We start from the raw sequence: 24,425 nt of genomic DNA on the forward strand, positions 1-24,425 counted from the left end.
CCCTCTCTTGAGTCATTGCTGCAGCGAGTTGTCCCATGGTGAGTTGGCCATGGTGAGTTGTCCCATTCCAACCCCTGTGTGCCAGTTCCTGCTCTAGCTCACTTAAGACAGCAGGGTAACTCAACACGGTTGGCGTTGCTTTCCTGCAATTAGTTGCAAATGGAATTGTAAATATACTGGTTTTTCTACCCTGCTCCAATCCAGTGATGCTTCATTTATTTTTTCATAATGGAAAAGACCGTTCTAGCTTTGCTCCCTTACAGTTTTCAGTGTGAAGTTCAGAAAAGTGGCATTTTGGCAATTATGAGACTATTTATTATTTAATATAGAGATCGGAGATTTAATAAAGGAGCTAGTCTAGGAAGCAGTTAAATAAATGTGGCTGTCACTATCTTGGCCACTTTTATTCAAAACTTTGCAGAGTCATGTGTTTTTCAACTAGCTTCTCAGAAGCTGTGCAACAGCCTAGATCAAAATTGAAGAGCTTCCTAGACAGGTAGGATACTAATATTGGAAGTGACTAGATACAGATTCTGAACTTTTTATACTAGTCATCTTGCCGCCTGGTCATCTTGACAATATTATGTTTCAGATGTAAGAAAGTGTTGAAATACCTCCTCAAAACATTCCAAAACATACCTCTAAATGATGATGGAATAAAACAATTCTGTTTTACAGCTGAACTTTGTCCTCTTCCTGAATACTGTGCGGGTGCTGGCCACAAAAATTTGGGAAACGAATGCCGTTGGCTACAATGTCAGAAAGCAATATAGGTATGGTGTATTTTTAGAAGCAGTCTCTACTAGAACTGACTTGGTCAGACAGAATGTTTTTTTTACTTGTAATGAAGAAGTCTTGTTATTTGGAAATATCTTGGTTATCTTTTGCCTGGAGAAAAGCCAAGTTAGACTCCTGAAGGACTGGTTGTATATAAAAAAGGCAAAAACAATAATTTCCCTACTGTCTCAGATGGCTGGACTATATATAATGAGCTCAAAGTATAGGAGGATTAATTTATATATATATATATATATATACATATATATGTATGTAATGTATGTGTGTGTGTGTGTGTGTGTGTGTGTATATATATATATATATATATATATATATATATATATATATATATATATATATATATATATATATATATATATATATATATATATATATATATATATATGTTTTCTGAGGTTTTCGCGGGTGTTTGTATGTGGATCTTTGGTCATTCGGGTTTTTCCCCGCGTAGAACTAAAGGTGTAGGAGCAACCAGCCTGATGATGACGGATGGGATTCCGTCGAAACGTTGCTCCTACACCTTTAGTTCTACGCGGGGAAAAACCCGAATGACCAAAGATCCATATATATATATATATATATATATATATATATATATATATATATATATATATATATATATATATATATATATATATATATATATATATATATATATATATATTCAGCTTTTCCACAAAATATCTGATATATATATATATATATATATATATATATATATATATATATATATATATATATATATATATATATATATATATATGATTTAACTAGCAAGGTATTCAAAAGACTTGATAAATACTTAACACACACACACACACACACACACACACACACACATAAAATTCAGATATCTTGTGGAAAAGGGATTGCTACTCAAAAGAGATGATGAAGACATCTAAAATTTATTGTTACAATACCCTGGCATGCTGTGTCTCTTTTGACCAACTTGAAAGCAGCTAGTAAGAATTTTAAATATGTAACTTCACAGATACAGAAATGCATATAGATGAGATGCAGACAGATTGTAAATCTATTTCATAATAAGGTTTCCAAATATTTGAAGTCCTCTCATGTAACTATTAAGATCTGTTTGTCAAATCGCAATTCACAACCAGGTTGAAAACAGTAGACCAAGACATTCCTCCCACACACACTCCCTGCACACAAATAGAAATAAAAAGATCAAATTAATATTCACCCAGGATAAGCTGCTGACATGCTATGCTTTTATACAATGTGTTTTTGTAGTTCACCAAGCTTTGTAAACTGGAGCTCCCAATTAAAACTAGAAGCCTTCGGGTGTGTTGTTCAGTCTTGCTATCAAGTTAATTAAAGCCAGACGTTGCAGGGATGGATGGATAAATATGCTTTACCAAGTTTCATGCTGCAAACCAATTACCCTTAGAGAAAAAAATGTGAAGCAATGATATAAGCCATATTTAACTATGTTTATCTGATAATCAAAATAAAAGCTAAAGCAAAATAAGCAGCAACGTTCTGAATGATAAATTGCTACACTTGTTTCAATTCTGCAACAAAGAGTATATGTACTGTACAGGAAAAGATAGTCATGAGATTAAACCAATAGGAAGAATGACAAGCATCATAACAAACAACTCCAGAAATATTCTCTCCAGCATCAAAATGAAGAATAGGATATCTTTGGTCTGTGGTTTAACTAGGCCAACCTATACGGACTTCTAGGCCTTGAGTGAGATCGTTAAATATTTCAGGTAGAGCAGGGGTCCCCAACCCCTGGGCCATGGTCCACTACCAGGCCCTGAGCCTTTTAGAACTGAGCTGTGGAAGTGGGAGGTGCAAGCCCTCTCACACTCCATTTGTGTGAGCGGCAGGTGCACATGCCCGGTGCAGGTGCACATGCCCGGTGCTCTTGCAAATGAGTTGCACATGTGCACCCATTTGCCCACCATGTACGAGAAACCATCCCCCTTATCTCTCCCTTCCCCTCCCCCACTGGTCTGCAAAGCCCCAAAAAAGTTGGGGACCTCTGAGATACAGCTTCCACATGAGTCACTCTGGTTTGTCCAAACTTATACATACATTCCCCTTTGGCAAATACCCTTGACAGCTAAGAAGCTTGGAATGTATAAGATTGCAATTAATATCATGTTCATCTTATGCAGCGTGTGGCAGTCTCATAATTATAACTTCTCTTAACTTTCTTCCAGAAAACTAGCAAAATCCACTTTAATTCTGATCCTCGTCTTTGGTGTGCATTACATTGTCTTTGTGTGCCTACCTCACACATTCACTGGGTTAGGCTGGGAGATCCGGATGCACTGTGAACTCTTCTTCAATTCATTCCAGGTCTGGTGCCATGGTACTACCTTATCATTTATGAACTACTCAGATGTTCAGATACAAAACCAGGGCCACATTGCCATATTGCTTGCTGCAGGGCAAGAGTTACCTAATGAATAGGAATTGCATAATTGAAAAGCAAATAATACTTATATTGTAAGCATGCAATTTAGTCTGCACACACAAGACTAGGAACAGAGATGATTCCAAGGACTTCTTATTCCTCTTTTCAGTTGAAGAAGCCCCAGCTTTCCCATAATTCTCCAGATGTACAGTAGCTAGCTTTTGATCTTTCAGTTTGATCACAGGAGTTGGTATGTATTTGTAGCAAAATTGATTGTAGATCTCAAATCCCATGTCATAAGAAAGCTGTTTGCTTCTAAAGCTCCACAATATCCTTCTGTTGTTTTCTTAAAGGATTGGCACCAGAGAGCCCTGAAAAAATATTTATTGGTGGAGTTTCTTTTGTAAAACCCTTTTCTACTTCTTTAGCAGTATTTGCACTTAAAATCTTTTGCATTAAAGATGAAGCTCTGAGCCTACTTTATGATATAAAGTCCTTGGAGATAGTCCTTGGAGCAAAGCAAATGAAATACAGCTTCAGCACAGTGATCATGCCATAAAATTTAATGCCTTCTAATCTCTGTTGCATGAATAAAAATATGACAATCCTGTTCCATCAAATCTGCAAATTGAATTAACTTTGAAACGAAATCTATTTTATAACATTTCAGAATCTCTTCTTCTGTTTCCTCTACACTTTTTTCATTGCATAACCTGATCATTGAAGAACAATGTAAAATTATTTCTAGAATGAAAGAGTGGAATGAAAATACCTCTCACAGATGAAGCTATATTCTTGCTGTGGTTTTAAATAAATCTCAGAACTCCTAGTAACACATGGCAAATATTGTACAAATTCTTTTTTAGAAGAATGAGATTATGTGCTTGCATTATACTACAAAATTTATTGAGTTTGGTTTCCCCAGTGAAATATATAATGCCAAAACCAATCTTAGATCTCTTACAAACCCTTTTTATTAATGTTTGATCATTATACATTTAAAAATAAAATAAAACCCACCCAGACAGGATGATGGGACTCTATTACCTACACAATGAAAATGTTAAATTTATACTATAAAGCCATTACTAAATTAATCTTAAAACTATCTAACACTAACAGCAGAACTAATCTCAAAACTCTACTGCTAATAGTAAACATGAACCCTAACACCTATTTTATCAAACCCTTAATTTAGCATGGCTTTAAACCAAGGGTGTCAAACTCGCAGCATCATGTGACGTGTCATGACTTATTGTGACTTTTTTTCTCACTGCTGGCAATGGGGTGGGCACAGTTTTGGCATGACGCATCCGACCTGTGGGCCGGCAGTTTGACACCCCTGTTTTAAAACTTGCCAAGCTGTAATACTAATGTAACCCTAATAACCCTAGATTTTGTTAGCATTAGTTTGGTGTTAGCATTAGTTTGGCTAACCTTAATCCCAATGTTGCTCTAACTATACACAACAAATCTAGTACTAAATCTAAACCAACCAAAACTATTTAATCCGATCTACCTCATCTTAGCTCCCACCTGAGCCAAACCTAATCTTAATTCAACCCTAATGCTAACATTAACCATGAAAACTAATACTAAGCCTTAAACCTTATACAAACCTAGCACTAAAGCCCAACTGTAACATAACCCTGCTGTCAATATTAACAATATTAACCATGAACTTTAACACTCACCCTAGTTATAACTTTCCTATAATTTATACAATAAACCTAATGCTTAATGATACTCATAATTCAGATTCTTTAGTCCTTATATCAATATTAACCTTAACTCTAACCCTAATCCTGTTACAATAAATCGGGCCCATGCTATAGGTATAGATTTAGTTTATGTTTCAAGGTAATGATAATTATGTTCCTTTGTAAATTCTTATTCTCAATTCTTCCAGGGCTTTTTTGTCTCTATCATCTATTGTTACTGTAATGGAGAGGTAAGTTTCTAGTGGGTAATAGGTGTGCAGTTGGTGGTGTGTGTGTGTGTGTGTGTGTATTTTCATAGTCGTGCAAATGGATGCCATGGGTTTCCCCTCTGTCTCTCTCAGGTGGAGTTCTTATACTCCTCTCCTCCAGCTCCTCATGTTGCACTCTCCCAACAGTCTTTTCTCCTTTATGGAGAAAACTCATCTGTGCCTCTTTATTTCAAGGGATGTGCATGGAAAACTACCTCTGCTTGTGGCTAGCTATCCTTTCTTATCTAGCAGAGTGGCTGGGATGTATAGTAGATTGAATTTACTGTCAAAAGGAGACTGCTGAACCCCAAAAATATGCATTGCATATTTATGTTGATTAAGATCAAAGAGCTAATGATTGAAAGAAAAGGAAAAGGGAAATATCAAAGAACCTGCACAATTTAATTCATAATTTATTTTTCAGGTGCAAATAAAGGGGGTGGGTGGGTTAGAACAAAATAGATTTAGTTACAGAATAAAGTAGGAAGGGACGTTGAAGATCTTCTACTCTAATCCCTGCTTAAGCAGGAAACTCTCTATACCACTTCAGATAAGTGGCTGTCCAGTCTCTCCTTAAAAGCCTCCAGTGATGAAGAACCCACAACCTCTGAAGGGAAAGGCTGTTCCATCAGTTGCTTTCACTGTTAGGAAGTTTCTCCTTAACTCTAGGTTGCTAAATAGTTACAGGTTCAGAATAGGTTTCAATAACTGTATTAAATCCAAATTTATTCATGCTTAGAGTAGATTTATTTAAATCAGTGGGATTTGTTAGTTACAAAGTTACATAGCTCAAGCTATACTTGATTAATGTCAACTGGAACTTTCTCTGCATGAGAGAGAGATTATATGGGTTGCCCTGACTCTTAGCGTTTATTTATGATTATATACCCAATGAAACGTTGCCATGGAATGTGATAGCATGGTTGGTAAGTCAGGTACTATTGGATCCTGCTTTCCAAAAAAAAAAGTAATAAAAGGTGAATGATGTCCATCTTAACTGAATGGTCAAGTGTAATAATAAGTGGGAAGCAAAAGTATGCATCAGAACCTTGCTTATGATTCAGCTCTCACTTTTAATATACTTGGCTCATTATCTCTTCAGATTTATTTTTGGCATAGAAGGGAAGTTGAGAGGCCTGACTGATTACGTATCAATCATAGTATTTGCACAGAATACAAAAAAAATATTATTTTGAAGACTTGTAATTTTTCACAGTCACTAGAACCAGTATACACATGTAACTTTTATTCTGGAACATCTCTTGTTTTGCTTAAATCTTATGATAATAAGGATAGAATTGAAACTAATTCTATCACCAAAGCTTGTGCTCTTAGTGACTTCTTCTTTTCCCATGATATATGCTGTACTACTGCTGCTCCATTTCCTTTTAGCCATAGTCCCCTACTCACTACCTACTACTTATTTTTAATTATATTAATTATAAGATTGAACAATGGGCCCTATCCAACAAAATGAGTTTCAATGTGGAGAAAAGCAAAGATTTACATTTAGGCAGGAAAAATCAAAGGTACAAGTACAGATTAGGTGAGACCTGGCTTAAAGACAGTAACTGTGAGAAGGACCTTGGAGTCCTAGTGGACGATCACTTGACTATGAGCCAGCAGTTTGCAGCAGCAGCGAAAAAAGCTAACACAACAGGCATAGAATCAAGATCACGCAAAGTATTAGTACTGCTTTATAAAACCCTAGTAAGACCACACCTGGAATACTTTAGCCAATTTTAATTACCATATCACAAAAAATGTTGAGAGTTTGGAAAAATTCAGAGAAGAGCAACTAAGATGATCAAAGGCCTGGAGATTAAAACATACGAAGAACAGCTGCAGGACTTGGGTTTGGCTAGTCCAAAGAAAAGAAGAAATAGGGGAGACATGATAGCAGTATTCCAGTATTTGAGGGGCTGCCACAAAGAAGAGGGGGGTCATGTTATTCACCAAAGCACCAGAAGGCAGGACAAGAACAATGGTTGGAAACTGATCAAAGAGAGAAGTAACATGGAATTAAGGAGAAACTTCCTGAGAGTGAGGACAATTAACCAACTGCAACAGCTTGCCTTCAGAAATCATGGGCGCTCCATCACTGGAGATTTTTAAGAAGAGGCTAGATAGTCATTTGTCTGAGATGCTATAGGTTCTCCTGCTTGAGCAGGGGGCTGTACTAGAAGACCTCCAAGGTCCCTTCCAGCTCTGATTCCTATTCTATTCTATTCTATTCTATTCTATTCTATTCTATTCTATTCTATTCTATTCTATTCTATTCTATTCTATTCTATTCTATTCTATTCTATTCTATTCTATTCTATTCTATTCTATTCTATTCTATTCTATTCTATTCTTATCCCATCTTTCCTCTACAGACATGGTCAGTAAATATATACTGTAGGGATAGCCCTCTTCCACAACAATAACTCTGTGGGATTATTGGCCAAGTGATAGTAACTGGTCTAAGATCATCCAGATAATGTTTTGATTAAGGGAAAACCTGAATCTCGATTTCCTTAGTCCCAAACAGTGTGCTACATGGCAAACTATAAATTCCTGTGGAAGAGTATGGTATATTCAGTTATAAATATACTATTAAAGGAAAAGCTTAATTCTAAGTGAAGGTGAGCTCTTCAAAACATTGGCTTCTTCCTGGCATTTTGATCTGGACATTTTCTATTTCCTTAGGTACAAGCTGAGCTCAAGAAGACATGGGCTAAATGGAACTTGGCCACAGACTGGAAGAGGACTGTTCCTTGTGGGAATTCTCACTGTGGTTCTGTCCTCACTAACATGACCCAGAGCACCAGCAGCCAGGCTCAGATGGGTGTCAACTCCCGCATGAGGCTGGTTTCCAGCAAGGCGTGCAGGAATGGCACAGGGCAGAACGATGCCCATATACATTTGCCTGGGTATGTTAGGAGCAACTCTGAACATGACTGCATGCCCCAGTGGGCTCAGGAAGAGGCTGATGAAGAGGAAGAGAAGAGGCTGGATGGCATTTCTCTCAACAAACCTTCTAGACTTCAGAACAATCATGCAGATTTTCTCAAGGTGGAAGTGAACCAAATGGAAATAGAGGCAGCACTTTAAGAAGCTGGGGTGCAGGCAAAAGATTACAAAGGTAAAAATGGTCATCACATAGAAATGGATGGGCCACCTTTCATGCAGGCAGCTGAGCTCTCCATCCTCTTCCTAGGATAATATTTTCAACTTCATATGAGTTTATTTTGACTCACCTAATCCATACAGATTTCTCAGCCAGAGGCTTTCTCCAACCGGCAGTGTATCCAAAATCATTTTGAGTGGAGATTATCGTTCTTTAACATCTGAACTCTGATTTCTTCACAACAACTTTTTGTTGCATGATATTCCTGTGTTGGCAAGAAGCAAAGGCACTTATAACGATAACATGTAGATAAAGTTATTTTGAATCAACTGACATTTAAAAAGAACTTACAGAAGTAAAAAGAACCTATATTTATCAGTGATATTCAGTAATAAGTTCTAAATGTTAATATAATTTTGACTTGAAGTTTTTTCCTTTCAAAATGAGTATTGTTGTTGTTGTTGTTGTTAGTTGCGAAGTCGTGTCCAACCCATCGCAACCCCATGGACAACGTTCCTCCAGGCCTTCCTGTCCTCTACCATCTTCTGGAGTCCATTTAAGCTCGTACCTACTGCTTCAGTGACTCCATCCAGCCACCTCATTCTCTGTCGTCCACTTCTTCTCTTGCCCTCAATCTTTCCCAGCATTAGGCTCTTCTCCAGCGAGTCCTTCCTTCTCATTAGGTGGCCAAAGTATTTGAGCTTCAACTTCAGGATCTGGCCTTCTAAAGAGCAGTCAGGGTTGATCTCCTCTAGGACTGACCGGTTTGATCGCCTTGTAGTCCAAGGGACTTGTAGGAGTCTTCTCCAGCAGCATAGTTCAAATGCCTCAATTCTTCGTTGCTCAGCCTTTCTTATGGTCCAACTTTCACAGCCATACATTGCAACTGGGAAGACCATAGCCTTGACTATATGCACTTTTGTTGGCAGGGTGATGTCTCTGCTTTATTAACAGATCCATATATAAGTCTATATTATATATAGATTTATGATTTCTACTCATCTTTTGATTTAAAAATTTATCTGAATTAATTTTTCTTAATTGTACTAGTATATATTTTTCTTCCATGAATGCAAGCTCTTCTCCTTCCCTCTCCATCCTATCGGGTATCCTCATACTTTTCCACAAAGATAGTAGTGTAGACTGGGGTCCCCAACCACCGGGCTGCTACCACTACTGGGCCTTGGCCTGTTTGAAACGGACCTGCGGGAGTGGAGCATTTGTGTGAGCACAAGTGGCTGCCACTCTCTTGAGTGGATCTTAACTTATGAGTGCAAACACCCTCCGCTTGCGCGAGTGGAGCTTTGCACATGAGTACAAGTGCCCTCTGTTCACGCATATATGCGTGGTTGTCTGCCTCTCACGTGAGTGGAGTACAAATCTCCATGCGAGCAGAGGATGCTTGTGCTCATGTATGCATAAATGGAGATATGTGAGCACGTCTGCGCCTGCCACTCACATGGCCCCACTGCGCTGGCTGTGCTTGCCTGCTGTTTGTGGGAGTGGAGCGTGAAATTCCATTCACGCGAGTAGTGGTCATACGAGTGCACCATTCACACAAATAGAGGTGCATGCACACAGATGCACTTGCCATTCATGACCACCCTCTGCGCTGGGCCGGGCTGTCGAGCTGGAAAGGTAGACATTTTTAGCTGATGTAGACATTTTTAGCCACAAAGAGATATAATGTGAAATTACTTATACTGTTCTCTTTTCACAGTCTTTGTTTACTCCTTAGCAAACTCGCCTTACTATTCTAGGGGCAAATTATTTACTTGCAGTCCAGCATTCCACTGAAGTATGCATGTTAATGTACAATATACTAAAAATAATGCAACATACAATCAAATAACACCCAGATGGTCCTGTCTTGGTTAGCCTTTATTAAAGCCTTGGCTTGGCTTTTCCCCTGAGAATTGAGGCCAAATTGTAAACTGAATCTGGTGTGGATGATATTTTGACTGTATGACAGTCTCAAAGGCCTCAATTACACTGCATTACTTTTTAAAAAACTGATATATTGTGTTTTCCATTTTTGTGGTATGAAGTACCTAGTACCACCAAGTTGGGTGGCCTGACAAATTTTATAAATAATATAACACGACTAGAAAATACAAATTGGAATATAGACCCCAAGTGGCAATTAATGTAGAAATGATAAAACCAGCAAATTCTGCAAAAGATTTTTTTTCACAAAGTTCATTTTAAATATTATCCAGTTAAAAAGCTATAGTGGCATAATAAATGCACTTTTTTTCTTTCAGAATGTAATTCCAAGCATACTTCCGGTTACTAATGCCTTTTGATTTTTCTTTTTTTTAATTTTATTTAAAAAGTTTTACAATACATTTTAACTTTAATCCCCCCTCCCCCACCCCCACCCAACCCTCCCTATCCCTTCCCCCCATTCCCTCCTCCCCCCCCCGACTTCCCAGAGCTAAATACAGGGTATAAAATCAAAAAACAAACATAAGCACCCCTATGTTATCAGCAATAAACTATTAGTGCTATCTCCCTCTAGCTCATGTAAAATGAATACAAACAATATTAATATTACAAATAAAGTAAAAAAGAAAAAGAGAAAAACAGAAAAGAGCTTTACTCAGAATAGATTTTCTTAATCCCAGTCCTTATTCATATTAATTTCAAAAAAAAAGAAATAAACAAATTCTCAGTTACGCGCCAAAAGCGCCTATCTATTAACCTTAATAATCTCCAACCAAACTAAACCATAATCAAAAATAATTCTTGCATGTATCACACCAAATGTCTCGCAGTTCCAAGTCATCCTTGAGTTCAAATAAAAAGAGTAAAAAAAAAAGGTTTAAGCAGTCTGTAAAACAACTTATTGTTAATTAGGAGCTTGCATACCCATTCTTAGTTCAACACATACTTTTAGTCCATAACCCTAATATAGTTTTCTAACAAGCAAATAACATCCATCTTAAATTGTGTTAAATATTAAAAAAAACCTTTCTTTCTCCTCTATGATAAATTTAATCCATTAAGATACTAATTTAAAAATTTAATCAGCAATCTTAACGCCCCAAAACTTTTGGAGCACGTCTGTCATGACCCCCAAAACTTCTTTGGACCGCGCCCCTCCCACATCTTCACTGTAAATACACTTTGGAGATTCCATAACTATCTGCTGGTCTTGCTCTTGCTCTCGTCTCGCTCTTCTTAGGGCGGCACGCGTCTTCCTCTGGCCTCCTGCAACATCCAATGAAACTGTATCTTGATCCCCTCCAACACCATTGTCCTCTATCTGTCTGTCTGCAACATCTTGAAGCTTTCCCTCGCCGTATCCCTTTACAGCTTCCAAAAATGATAGGGGGGTTGCTTTTAACACATTGCTATAAAAATCACGTGCCTGGGCCACAGTAACCAGACGATGTCTTTTACCTTCATGCGTCACCACCAGTCCAACTGGAATCTCCCATCTAAACTTAATATCACATTTCTTAAGTTCCTGTACTAAAAATGCAAAATCTTTCCTTCTCCTTAAAATCTTCGGAGGAATCTCTTTTAAAACCAAGACTTCTTGCTCAGCCACTACCAGTTTAGTATCATAAGCAGCTTGAATAACTTCATCTCTAATTACTCTCTTTGTAAAATAGACCACCACATCTCTGGGTAACTTCCTTTGTCTTGCAATCCATGAATTTACACGAAAAATTTTATCCATATTTCCCTCAATTTCAGATGCTGGCTGGCCCAATACCCCTTCCAGAGCCTCAGAAATCAGCTGCTTTAAATCTTCTTTACAGTTCTCCTTTAAACCCCTGATTCTAATAGCATACTGCATCTGATGATACTGAGCAAGGCTCAATTCTCCGTCCATTTTATCCCTTATATTTTCATTTTCTAATACCTTTGCTTCTAATATAGAGTTCTTTTGACTGAGATCCTTCACTTTTACATCCAGCTGTTGCACACATTCAGCTACAGATTCAATCATAGACAACATGTCCACCCTCATTGCTCTAAACTTCTCTTCCATCTTCTCCAGTTTCTCCTCCAACTTTTTCAGCTTTTCATCCATCATGTCAGACATCAATTGTGAATGCTTTCCAAGAGCATCTTGTAAATCCTTAAGCGTCAATGCCGGAGGAGGTGCAGGAGGAAGCAAAGCTTGCAATGAGGTCTGTTGCACCAGGGAAGACCCCCGCACTCCGAAGAGCTTTAGAAGTTTTAGCCGCCATCTTCCCCCACTTTCACTTATTGCGCACTTTCACTTTAAAGCTATAAAATCCATTGAGCTAAAGAGTAAAGATAAGAGTCCACATCACCTTGACCTTCTGTACCGCTCTGCCTGCATCTTGATAATCAAAAGTATTTCCTTTTGGCAGGGGTGGTTGCTAACGCCTGGCTCTGCTCCATAAATCCCGGAGCAGGGGCGCTGCGCAGCTCGGAGCAACCCAGGCTTCAGGGGGGGGCTCAATCCTTCAGCCGCCCAAACTCTCAGCTCAGGCGGCCCCGGAGAGCTCAACCCCTACCTGGGGCCTCACCCCCTCCTCTTCTCCCGAGGAGGGGGCTTCAAATCCATCTAAATAGCTGATCGGCGCTGTTTACGATGGAAAAACACAGCTGCGGAGCGGGCAGCCCGAAAACGGCTGTCTTCGGCGTTGCGTCGCCACCGGAAGCCGCCTTTTGATTTTTCAAATAGGTAGACATTTTAAACTTATTTATTTCTCAAATAAGAAAGAAGCAAAATCTAAAATTCATTGTCACTGTAACTTCAATCGAATGGTTATACGTTGAGGACTACCTGTATGAATTATTTTGCCCTATATAAAGTTAGGTCTTGCTTTCAGAGAAACACTATACAGAAATGGCCTTATAAGATTTCAATGACTTCATTCAAAATATCCAACCATTTGTGTGTAATGGTATAGGATTTCCTGCTTCAGCAGAGGGCTGGATTAGAAGACCTCCCTTCTAACTCTGTATTCTGTTATTAAATGTATCAAAGTTACTCAGAATAAACTTTAGCTCTAATGTGGGCTGGTCCCCTGGGACCAGAGGTTTAATCTTCTGAGCTTTCAGATTCCATCCTCAGGGAAGTTCTGTAGCAAAGTGTGTGCTTTGGGCTATTCTCTGTGTTGTATTTATATGGTGCCTGTTTTGTGTGGTTTTTTAGGTGTTGATTGGGGTGCTAATGGCTAGCTATTAAGTCATTGGCTGTTGTTTCCTTGTGCTACCAAGCCCTCACCTCCTAAGTACTTGATAAGCTGGTGGTAAATCAGCATACCTGTTGACTAAAAAGGGGCCCATTTCCCAAGCTTCAATCACTTTCCTGGCTATTTTTGTGCCTGCTCATCCAACAATCTTAGTAGCTGAAAAATTGAATGTATGTCCTTGTTCATTGCAATGTGAGGATACCAATCAGTTAGGGTCTCCAGCATGAATCTGAAAGCTCAGAAGGCTAAACCTCTGGTCCCATTGGCTGACTCAGACTGGATCTTGCAACATTATCCTGGGACACGTGTATTTGCCTTTATTCATAAAACTTTAGCTCTATTCACAGAAATCTTACACTCAAGAATTACAGTATTGAAACAATCTTTTGACACCTTCTTAACCAATGTAAGCTAAAGTAAATATTTGGCAACACATTTTACCTCTGAGAATATAAGATGCCAACAAGGAACTGGATCTGGGGGAACAATAGGCGAACAACGGTTACTTAATCCAGGGGTCTCCAACCTTGCCAACTTTAAGACTTGTGGACTTCAACTCCCAGAATTCCCCAGCCAGCAAAGCTGGCTGGGGAATTTTGGGAATTGAAGTCCACAAGTCTTAAAGTTAGCAAGGTTGGAGACCCCTGACTTAATCCTTCCTCTGCTTGCTGCTTCTCCTTACCTCTTAAATTGCCAACTTTACTTTTTGAATGATCCCAAAAGAGGTGCAGGGGAAAGTAATGGTGAAGTAAATACAAAAACTGATTTCCTGTTTATAAGTTCTCTCTTTTATGTTACCTTCTCACTCAGCTGCCTTTTGTTCATGTTTGTCCCATATATTTTTGGTGGGGTGATGCCAAACAATACAAATAATGATAACATATAATATTTAAATCAATGCTGTTTAAAAATATTTGACTTTGCATGTTTAAATTGGTCACTTGTTTCTATGAGGTTTATTTATTTATTTATTTTAGAATCTGAGAACTAAATAGCCTTGCCATATTGCTACTGATAAGTGCATTAATATGATGAAATATTGTCAAATGGTGTGTAAAATACATAAATCATTGCACTTTTTAAGTTTTCCTTCTTTTTCTTGTCTAATTAAATTACTGAGCCGTGTTGTGCTGCTTACCAGCCAGTTGTCCCAAATTGCCTGAAATAGTAATGTTTGGGGTGAGGCAAGTGCAATCTAAAAATACTGCTTAGAAATCTTACTGATAAAAAGGTAAAAGTGCAAAAAGTGAAATAATTTCAATAGTACAACCCAGTCATATGCCTCTGGTTAAGTAGAGGTATGTGATTAATGATGTTGAACCTTCTTCCCTTCTTTGGGAGCTAGATCAATCTCACCTGAGATTCAAAATAATAAAATAAAATAACATGTACCCCAAAACTACTATATAATCTGGGACGGGAAGTGTGTTTATGGAATAGATGGGATGGGAGGGACCCTCCTTCCTGGTTTGTTTCTGGTAAATGGGCTTCATTGTTGAAATGAGATTCAATAATATCTCACTCTTTAATGCACACATTCTGCCAACATCTCAGGGTATGAAACAGAAATGAATTTCTTATAATGTACCTCATATCCTCTATTCCCACTTGAGTTCTGTCCCTAAGCACAAATCAAGAAATATGTTTAAATAATGAGAGCTTGCTGAAGATAAAGTGGCATTTGTTTCTGTGGAAGAAATATTTCACAAGCATTGCCAGTAAGCTGATGAAGTGGCAGTTATACATGCTTATGCATATTTTTAGCAATTTCATTGCCTGGAAACATTTTGCTTACTAGTTTACATAGTGAAACTGTCATTCATAGAAAAAAAAACCCTGAAAATTCTGCAGTTATTCTTCTGTCACTTGATTGTGGGAATTGGCCAAGTTACCATAATTCTTGTTTATCATTAAAGAAGCACCAATTCTCATATCAAGTTATTAATTTTTCCATAGATCTTTTAAAATATAGCTTTATTAACATTTGGGGGCACATATTCGCATTATCTTATCTTTGGGGTCATTCAAATTAATTTTGAACTTCTACATATCAGTCAATATTAATTTTGGTTGTAATTGTGGATTTATTTTATTTTTATTTATTCAATTTATTTGCTGCCTATCTTGTTTTAAAGTGACTGTGGGCTGTGTTATGTACAAAACAATCACATTTTTCTTACTTGCCCCTATCAAAATAAATTTCTGTGTAAAATTTTTATAAATCAAATATTTTGTATCTTTTTTCATATGTTTCCTGTAGATAAATTACATTTATTTTATTTTTTTCAAATAACGGCATACATTTTTTTCTTTTTTATGGTATTTTGTCCCATTTATACTATATTTCATGGTAGACATTTAAAATGCATATTTATTTTGTAAGTTTAAAAAGTCTGTTCCTGTAGAAATGGATGTAGCAGTCTCTTCTTCAGCTTCTTGATGTATTTGTTCCTTAGTTTCGTTCCTTCTGGCCCACTTGCACTTCTTCCAATTCTTTAAACTTTTCAAAGATATTTCTCCCCCCACTCCTAGGACTAAATTATCCCCCCTTACTTGCAGACACCCCTCGCCCTCTTTCCCTGGGCTGTCTGAGCTTGCTCTATACTGAGCACCCCTTCCCTCAACTTGTGCATGGGCTTAGCTACATCTCCTTTGCTATTCCCTTGCTATACCCCTGTACTCCTTACCTGGCGTTCCCTTTGCTTCCTGCTTAACAACCCACATGTCTTGGATTAGGATTACCACTGGGACTGCCTGGATAGCCATCAGTAGGTGGTGTGGTCACGTGACATTGTGTTTTACAGTCACATAACTTAGCAATGGCAATCCTGGTCCCAAATGCAGTTGTAATCCAAGGAGTACCTGTATTAGAAGTTCATCAATTTTTTTACTCATCTTTTTTATTTACAAATTTTACTACAAATTATTTATAAATTTTATTACAAATCTTTCTGCCATTCTTCTCCCTTCAAGTATAGCCAGATTCCTTAATTTGACACAATTATTGGTGCAGTTGCAGATTCAGTTGCTACTGCTGTGACATTCTTCCCCAGCTTATCAAACATCCTCTAGTCTAAAACAGGCGTGTCAAACCCGCAACATCATATGACATTGAGTGACATATCGTGACTTTTCCCCATTGCTGGCAATGGGGTGGGCTGAAATAAAAGATGTGTTGTCTTTACATTCAGATATTTTCCAACCTCAAAAGTGGCAGGCAAATCAAAGAGATAGAATAACACTGAATTTCTTAAAACCCCAAAACAACCTTAGTTAATATTTTCTGTGTAATGCTTTATGCTTCATCAATTCTGAGCCAAATAATAAGAGCAGATGCAGCCAATGATTCCCTTCTGTGCACAGTTACCTGGGAAACTACCTAGTCCTAGAAGGACGATGTGAAATAGTTCAGCTCATCCAGAGGGCAATGGTTAGGGAAAATTGCAAAACTAAGTTGCTGAAATTTATACTGTGAGTCTGGAGCACCACTCCTTGTCTCAACATCAAGTAAAAGCAGGTCAGCCATTTTAGCAAACAAGCTTGTACTTTATTGAAGATTTCAGGTTTGAGTGGTAGGTAGCATTAGGATTTATTTAAATTGCAATTTTAATATAATTATTCTTATTAGTCAGGATCTTTAAATACTAACCCAATGCATACAGATTAAGCTTGCATCTGCAGTCTGTGGCTTGCCTGCTTTAATTCTAGAATGTGGAGATTTATTTGCATCCTTTCTATTTTAATCAAAAAGCTAAGAATTTATTTAAAAGTGTCCAGAGATGCTTATAACCCACCCTCCCCAGCACCAAAGACCAAACACTATCTTAAGCCCCTTCACCGGGCATTGCCAAGGAGCTTCTTTCAACTCTTGATGTATGTGCAATGGTCATCCATCTATGGAAATTTCCTCTGTCTTGTCCCTTTTGTTGGTTAGCATGCATTTTTGTTTGTTTGTTTGTTTGGCTTTTATTATTCCTAATTTCCAAGTCCAATGAAGCTGTAGCAAAGCTGAAAAATACTCCCCTTGACTTATGCAACATAGCAAACTGTCAACAATGGACCGACAGCAGAACTGTTATTAATAATCATATCTGAAGAAAGAGAGGAAAAACTGTTTAAAAAAAACACCTGTGGGAGGAAGCAGATAAATTGGCCAAGCAGCTACGAATATTGCTTCTGTTATTTAGAAGTGCACTGAAGCTACTGCTAGTAAAATACTGCAACAAAGTCTATCAAGAAAGATCTTGAGGATTCATCTTTCTGCAGGTCTTAATATTCCTTTGGAAATATACACAGTTTCCACAGCATTGGATACATTGTCTGCCCATCAAATTGTTTCTTTTATGGTGCAATATAGAGGAAGGGTCACCTGGTGTCTTATTTATTTCTATTTTTATGTTGTTATAAAAAGATTAACCAAAGGCCATTCTTTTGGGACTGTCCACATTAATTACTCAGCAGTTTTTCCAGAGGGCCCCCAGAAACTTTTTCATATGTTGATAGGTTATCACCAACTCCTTTGTCCTTCCCCACCCCCTTGCTTTCTTGTTCATGTCTTCCTGTTTCTTCACTTGCTTTTAACTGCTTTTGTCCTGTTTTGGCAGCTAAAGTTCAGCAAACATCATATATGAAGACCAGCTAGAAAGCATTATATTGAATGATGATATGCTATGCTATGGTACGGTACAGTACGGTACAATACAATACAATACAATACAATACAATACAATACAATACAATACAATGAAAAAATAGAACAGAGCAGTTCAGAATTTCCAGTAAGTCATAATAAATGAGCAAAGAAAACTCTTGAAAACCTCCATTGTTTACCCTCAGCCACAACATTTTATTTCCTGTCTATCCTATACATTTGGAAAGAATCTGTTGAATGTGAGCTAAAAATGGACCCCCTTTACCCCTGTCCCAACATACCTCTGTCTACCTTCTCTATGTCTAAATGGAATTGTTATATTCAAATTGAATTCTGAATTCAACTTAACAACAGAGAAGCTGAGTGAAAGGGTGTGATTCACAATGCACTGGAAGTCTCACTTTTTCAAACTGAAAGACTAATAGGCAGCAGTCTGAAATATCTACCTAGCTACTATCCTTAACAAGTACAGTATATTGTTTGCATTTTGCATACATTTTTGTGAGATCCACACAACAGAAATGTTCACCATTTCACAGTATGTATTTCAAGTATTTTCAAATCTTCTTTAAGAACAATCTAATTTATTGGAAGGGACATACAGTAGCAGGTTATTCTATTGCTCCAATGGGAACAGACACATATGTACCTATGCAAAAGACTACACTTGAGGTCAAAATTTTCAGGGGCCATACACAGTGGCTCGACTACCAGGTAGGGTACTTGGTTAGGGACTGTTCACAATTTGATCCATATGTTTCTTTAAGCACATTCTTCACAATGCCTGATAGGAATAATATCTAATCCTTATGCATATTTCCCTTTCAGCTCCTATTCATCTGGGCATGTACAGGAAAATCTTGATTCTCTAGATCTCTAAGACTAGATTACAGATATAAAGGACATCTTTTAAGCTGGACTTCATCTCCAAACAAGGGGCAAAATCTGTTGCTTCCCAGGCTGTCCAGACAACTGATAGTTGTCCATTCAGATGGACTAACTCTGGTTGAAGAAGATTCAGGGGTGTCTTGCAAAAACCTCTTAAGAGTTGGCTGAACAAGGCTGGGCTATCAGCTGATGATTATTTTTCAAATCTTAGGTCTAGGTCAGGGGTCAGCAACCTGAAACAGTGAAAGAGCCACTCGGAACCGGTTCCCTCACAAAAGGAAAAAGGGAGCCGCCAAAAATATGTGCGCATGCGCGTACATGCACGCATGCGCAGAACAGGGTATGACTGAAGAGTGGAGCCAAGGCGAGATATGCACCTACCCTGCATATTTGAATTGATTGGTTGAACTTTTTTAGTCCCACTTTTTTTTTTTTTTTTGGAATGCACATGGCAGAGGACTGGGAGCCGCAAGAGATGGCTGAAAGAGCCGCAGGTGGCTACGGAGCCGCGGGTTGCAGACCTGTGGTCTAGGTCAATCAAAGCCTGGCTTGTGACATCAGGGACTCCTTCTAACCCCATTGGCTGCAGCTTGCCATGGCAACCTTCAACAAACTTGGTGAATCTGAACCACAATGTTGGAAGGCTCTGCTCAAAATCCCTAGAAAGTGACTGAATTGGATGTTGGCACTCTGGATATCCTAAGGATCTATCATTTGGGCATTTCAGAAGGAAGAAACGGTTCCCATTAGGCAGAATTAGGGCTGAGATGAGAAAAGTGGGGTTCAACTCCAGACCACAGAAGTGCTCATACCTGCTGCATTAGCAACCTGCATAACTTTGACTAAACTCCCCATCCGCCATGTCAAAGGTGCATGTCTCCGAAAAGAGGTTGGTGCCAGCTGGCCAATGGCAATGATCTCTGCTGGGAAAAATCTGCAAGATTTAGGGGCCAAAAAATTGGCTTCAGGATGTCCCAATTGGATGGGCATTGTGATCACAAAGCTAGAAATTGATCTGGCTAATGATTTAACTTAAAAAGGGATTCCATTGGACAGCTATAGTTATTTCCCAAACACACTCAGCCTGACAACTGAAGTATTTATTTTAATTTTTACTAATTAGATTTTTACTCCACCTTTATTATTTCTCTAAATAGCTCAAGGTGGTGAACATACCTAAGACTCCTTCATCCCTACAACAACAACATTGTGAGGTGGGTTAAGGATGAGAGAGGGACTGGCTCAGGGTCACCCACCTGTGCCTAAGATGGGACTCATAAGTAATGGGGGAGGGGGTTTCTTTCATAATTCAACATTTCTTGTTGTCAGAAGCCAGAAATACCAAATGATAGATATCTGATACTGACTCCTTTGGAGGGTTTTGTTCAACAATAGGCCTTGAATTGGACACAGAATTAAATGGGAAGTCAGGATAGTTTGAAGAGAGATACTTGGCCACTTTAAGGCATGGGTGGACTTCAGCTTTCAGAATTCCCCAGCCAGACAGAATGTTGAACTGAAGTTGAGTTGAAGTCCCTTGATTGGGACATGTTTGTGGTTTTTACACAAAGTTGTTACAGTTTAATGAATGTGTTAGGTTACTGTTATATGATTTAACCCTAATTTCATCCCTCTTTGGAGATTGAGATTACAATGAAAATGAATAACAGAATAACAGAGTTGGAAGGGACCTTGTAGGTCTTCTACTCCAACTCCTTCACAAGCAAGAGATCCTATACCATACTGGACAAATAGCTGTCCAATCTCTTCTTTACAATCTCCTGTGATGGAGCACCCACAACTTCTGGAAGGAAGCCGTTCACTGGTTATTTATTCTTGCTGTCAGGAAATTTTTCCTTAATTCTAGATTGGTTCTTTCCTCGATTAGCTTCCATCCATTTCTTCTTGCTCTGCCTTCTGGTGCTTTGAGGAATAGGCTGACCCCCTCTTCTTTGTGGCAGCCCCTCACGATGTTGCAACGCTCCTATCCTGTCACCCCTAGTCCTCCTTTTCACTAGACTAAACAATTCATGCAACCATTCTTCATACGTTTTAGCCTCCAGTCCTCTGATCATCTTTGTTGGTCTTCTCTGCTCTCTTTCCAGAGTCTCAACATTTTTTTTATATGTTGGTGATCAAAACTGGATGCAACAGGTGCTTCAGCAGCTGCAAAGTTTAGATGAACAATTGGCTTTTTCACTGCCTCCACCATCTGGTGCATTACAAAGTCTTCCAGGATCTCAACTTTTGCCGAAATCAGTTCTGGAAAAATGGTTTCCAGATTCATTGAAAACCTGGACAAGGAAGGTCCTGAAGCATCTAAACAAGATTACTAAAAATGGCTTGCAATATCTTCTAAAGAACCTAAAGGGAAAAGGACCAAACCCTCCCCCCATCTAGGTATTCAGGAATGGCTTAAAGCAGGTATTAAAAGATCTGCAGAAGTCTAAAGTAGAGTTTCAAGATACCCTAAGTAATGGTTGGCTTGAAAAATCAATAGAGGATCTCAAGAATCAATGTTTTGAAGGACCTGTGGAAAATATATTACAATGGGTTCAAGGATCTCTAGAAAGCCTCTCGTCATCTGAAGAACACAGACCAGTTCTGGAAAAATGGCTTCAAGAATTTTTGAAAAACCTGAAGAAGGTAGATCCTGAAACATCTAAACAAGATGCCAAAAATGGCTTGAAACGTCTCTAGATAACCTTGAAGAGAAGGAGCAGGTGGCTCATGTGGTTAGGACACTGGTGTGTCAATTGGCAGGCTACAGGACAGGGTGAGCTCTTGTCACTTGCTCCATCTCCTGCCAACCCAGCAGTCCCAAAGCAGGTGACTGTGAGTAGATAGATGGTTACCACTTTGGTGGGCAGCTTAACTGAGACATGAAAGGAGCTCCCAACTGGGTGTCCTCCAGGCAATGGTGATGTGAACGACTAATCCTTTCAACCCAGAAGCACTTCAGCGCTCCCAACATGACTGTAGTACTATTAAAGAGATGACAGGAAGGAAAGATCCTGAAGATAGAGGACAAAAGTACTTGATTACAAAGGAATTCCTTCTTAGGGAAAACAGGTATGTGAAGAGGCAACATAGACAAAAGGTGGACTAACTATTCCTGTTTTTTTTCCTCTCTATTCCTTATATATTAAGCCAAAAGGGAAACTTTTTTATTTCTAGTTCTGCCTGGCAAGATTTCTTCAAGGGCCAATTGGAAAGGAAGAGGACATAGCAAATGTTCATTTGAAATGAGTTTCAGGGAACAAAAATCTTATTTAATCCAGATCCAGAATTTTAAGTGTGTTCAGCTAAAATGTGAAAAACATAGGACAAGGAGGAAGTAGTTAAAACCACAACCCAGAACTTACAAGTTCTCTTTTGAACCCCAACTCAAGAGCTCAATCAGGAATGGAGCCCCTGGCTTTAGGAAGAGCAGTGACTCTTTTCCCTAGGCTGTAGGAGTGATGGAAACACTACCTTCAGATGGCATCATTTGGCTACCATGAAGTTGTATCCCTCAGGAAATAGATCTTGTGAAGGATGAATCCCTTTATGCCGGAGATTCACAGATATAGCCCCACAACAGATAATTTAGAATGGCCTTTCTCAAACAGGATTCTACAAGAGATCACTAAGGGTTTCATGAGAGATCATGAATGCTTAGTGCAGGTTGTTGTTCAATAGGCTTACAGTTCTAATTTGCTGTTGTTTCCTCTGCTGATGGGGATGTCCAGGTAGGGTAACGTGTTACTGTTTTCTTCTGCCCTTTTCAGTTTGATTCCTTTGGACATGTTGTGGATTGTTTCACGTGTCTTCTCTAGTTGTTCGTTTTTTATTACAATGAAGTTGTCACCCATATACTGGACCCATAATTTGGTTTTTCATATGGGAGCGCAATAGTTTCTACTGTTGCATTACAGTCTCCACTATGAGTCTTGAGAGTGGGCATCCCAGTCTCCACTCCCATGGATGTTCCTCTGATTTGTTGTTATATTTTTCTATGGTAATTCTTTGGCTTTTTGTATAGATAGTGTTCTGTGAACGATATCTGTGCTTTGGCTTTGTTTGTTGGGTGGATGGGGTTAGTTAGTTAGTTTAGGTTTCTGAGGGCTACTCTGTCCTCTGCTTTGAGTGGGTTCTGGTTCTGTGTTCTTCTGGTCTGTGGTAGGATTGTCTGTTTGCTGGGGTCTCTATGGCAAGAAGTCCTGTGGTTTTCAATACTGCTTCTAAAGCTGCAAAAATTCTGACTGATTAACACTGTCTTATGTTATAGTTGAGGCCTTTCTGGAGTATATTGCAACCTGAAGTAGATAGTGGTCAGCTGGATATTTTGACTGCCCATTCGGGTTCATTTAGCTGCTTGTTTTTGCAGTTTGGCCTGAATAATTTGGTCTGGAATTTTGTTAAAACAAGAAAGAGATGTAGTCTTGAGGGCAGTTGTCAGCATTTTTTGTGTTTACTAGGGTCATAGTTTATTCCAATTGCTCCTTGAGGTTGTTTATGGTGCATCACCATAAAACACAAACCAACTAAGTAGCTTAAGTGAAAAACCAGAAGTCATCTATAACATGTGGAGTAACAGCTACTGATGGTGTAGGACAGACAGGCTGAGGTCATCTATGAACACCAATTAGCAATCAGAAGACATAATGAATACTCTTTAATCTCACAACACATGGACAGACTCAACAATAGTTTCAACTGGGAAAGTGTGACTATCCTAGACCAAACCAAATCCAAAAATGCTAGGGAATTTTTGGAAGCCTGGCATGCAGACAAACCATCCATGAATGTGGATGCTGAAATGGTTGTGAGATGACCTCTTGTAAGTCATTTTTTCCAGTGCCATTGTCACTTCAGATGGTCACTAAATGAACGGTTGTAAGTCCAGAACTACCTGTATTGTATATCAATAGGGAGAAAACCTCCAAACATTGGTACTGATGCTGTAAATAATCAATGGTGTTAGGTAATGAAACGTCTGCAAGCAAAAAACCAAGCTCAGACAGCACGAAGGACTCCACATTTCAACCCTATACAGCAGAGATACTGGATCTCATCTTGCAAATACAGAAATAAAGAAATTGCATTTTCCAGTGTTTTCCATGTGGCAAGATGATGGTGTTCTTTCATTTTGTTCAACAACTGTAATAATTAAATATTGATTTAACTTGAATTCTTGGTACCTTATGCTTTCTTGTATTCTGGTACCTGCTAAGGGTACACACTAAAGCTTGAAATCTCTACTCACTGATGTGTTCATTGTCTTTGGATTGTCAAAGAATCTGGTATCTGGCCACTGCCTGACACTTGGCGAAAGACTCACATACACGGACACATAGACATAGCAGATTTATCATCTCAGATGTATTTGGTTTGAGCAAGCAAAGTAAATTGACAACCAAGCAAAGGAACCACCCAAACAAATTTATTATTCA

General features: G+C 38.6%; 1 protein-coding gene across 5 annotated transcripts in view; it reads left to right on the forward strand.

Annotated features, from left to right (window-relative positions):
* PTH2R (parathyroid hormone 2 receptor) overlaps nt 1-24,163 on the forward strand; it is a 65,777-nt gene extending 41,614 nt beyond the window's left edge. For 3 of the 5 annotated variants that reach the window (XM_081315180.1, XM_081315181.1, XM_081315182.1), the window contains exons 10-13: nt 679-773; nt 2,991-3,129; nt 5,097-5,138; nt 7,848-8,683. In XM_081315180.1, the coding sequence (XP_081171306.1) occupies nt 679-773; nt 2,991-3,129; nt 5,097-5,138; nt 7,848-8,252 (681 nt within the window). In that variant the 3' untranslated portion in view covers nt 8,253-8,683. Of the gene's footprint in view, nt 1-678; nt 774-2,990; nt 3,130-5,096; nt 5,139-7,847; nt 8,684-18,055; nt 18,130-20,147; nt 20,205-23,956 lie in introns of those variants that run through there. The other 2 variants (XR_014024786.1, XR_014024787.1) reach the window with 2 other exon arrangements.
* The last annotated feature ends 262 nt before the right edge of the window (nt 24,164-24,425 follow it).

The sequence above is a fragment of the Vipera berus genome, assembly GCF_964194415.1.
Source record: "Vipera berus genome assembly, chromosome: 1".
NCBI classification, from domain to species: domain Eukaryota; kingdom Metazoa; phylum Chordata; class Lepidosauria; order Squamata; family Viperidae; genus Vipera; species Vipera berus.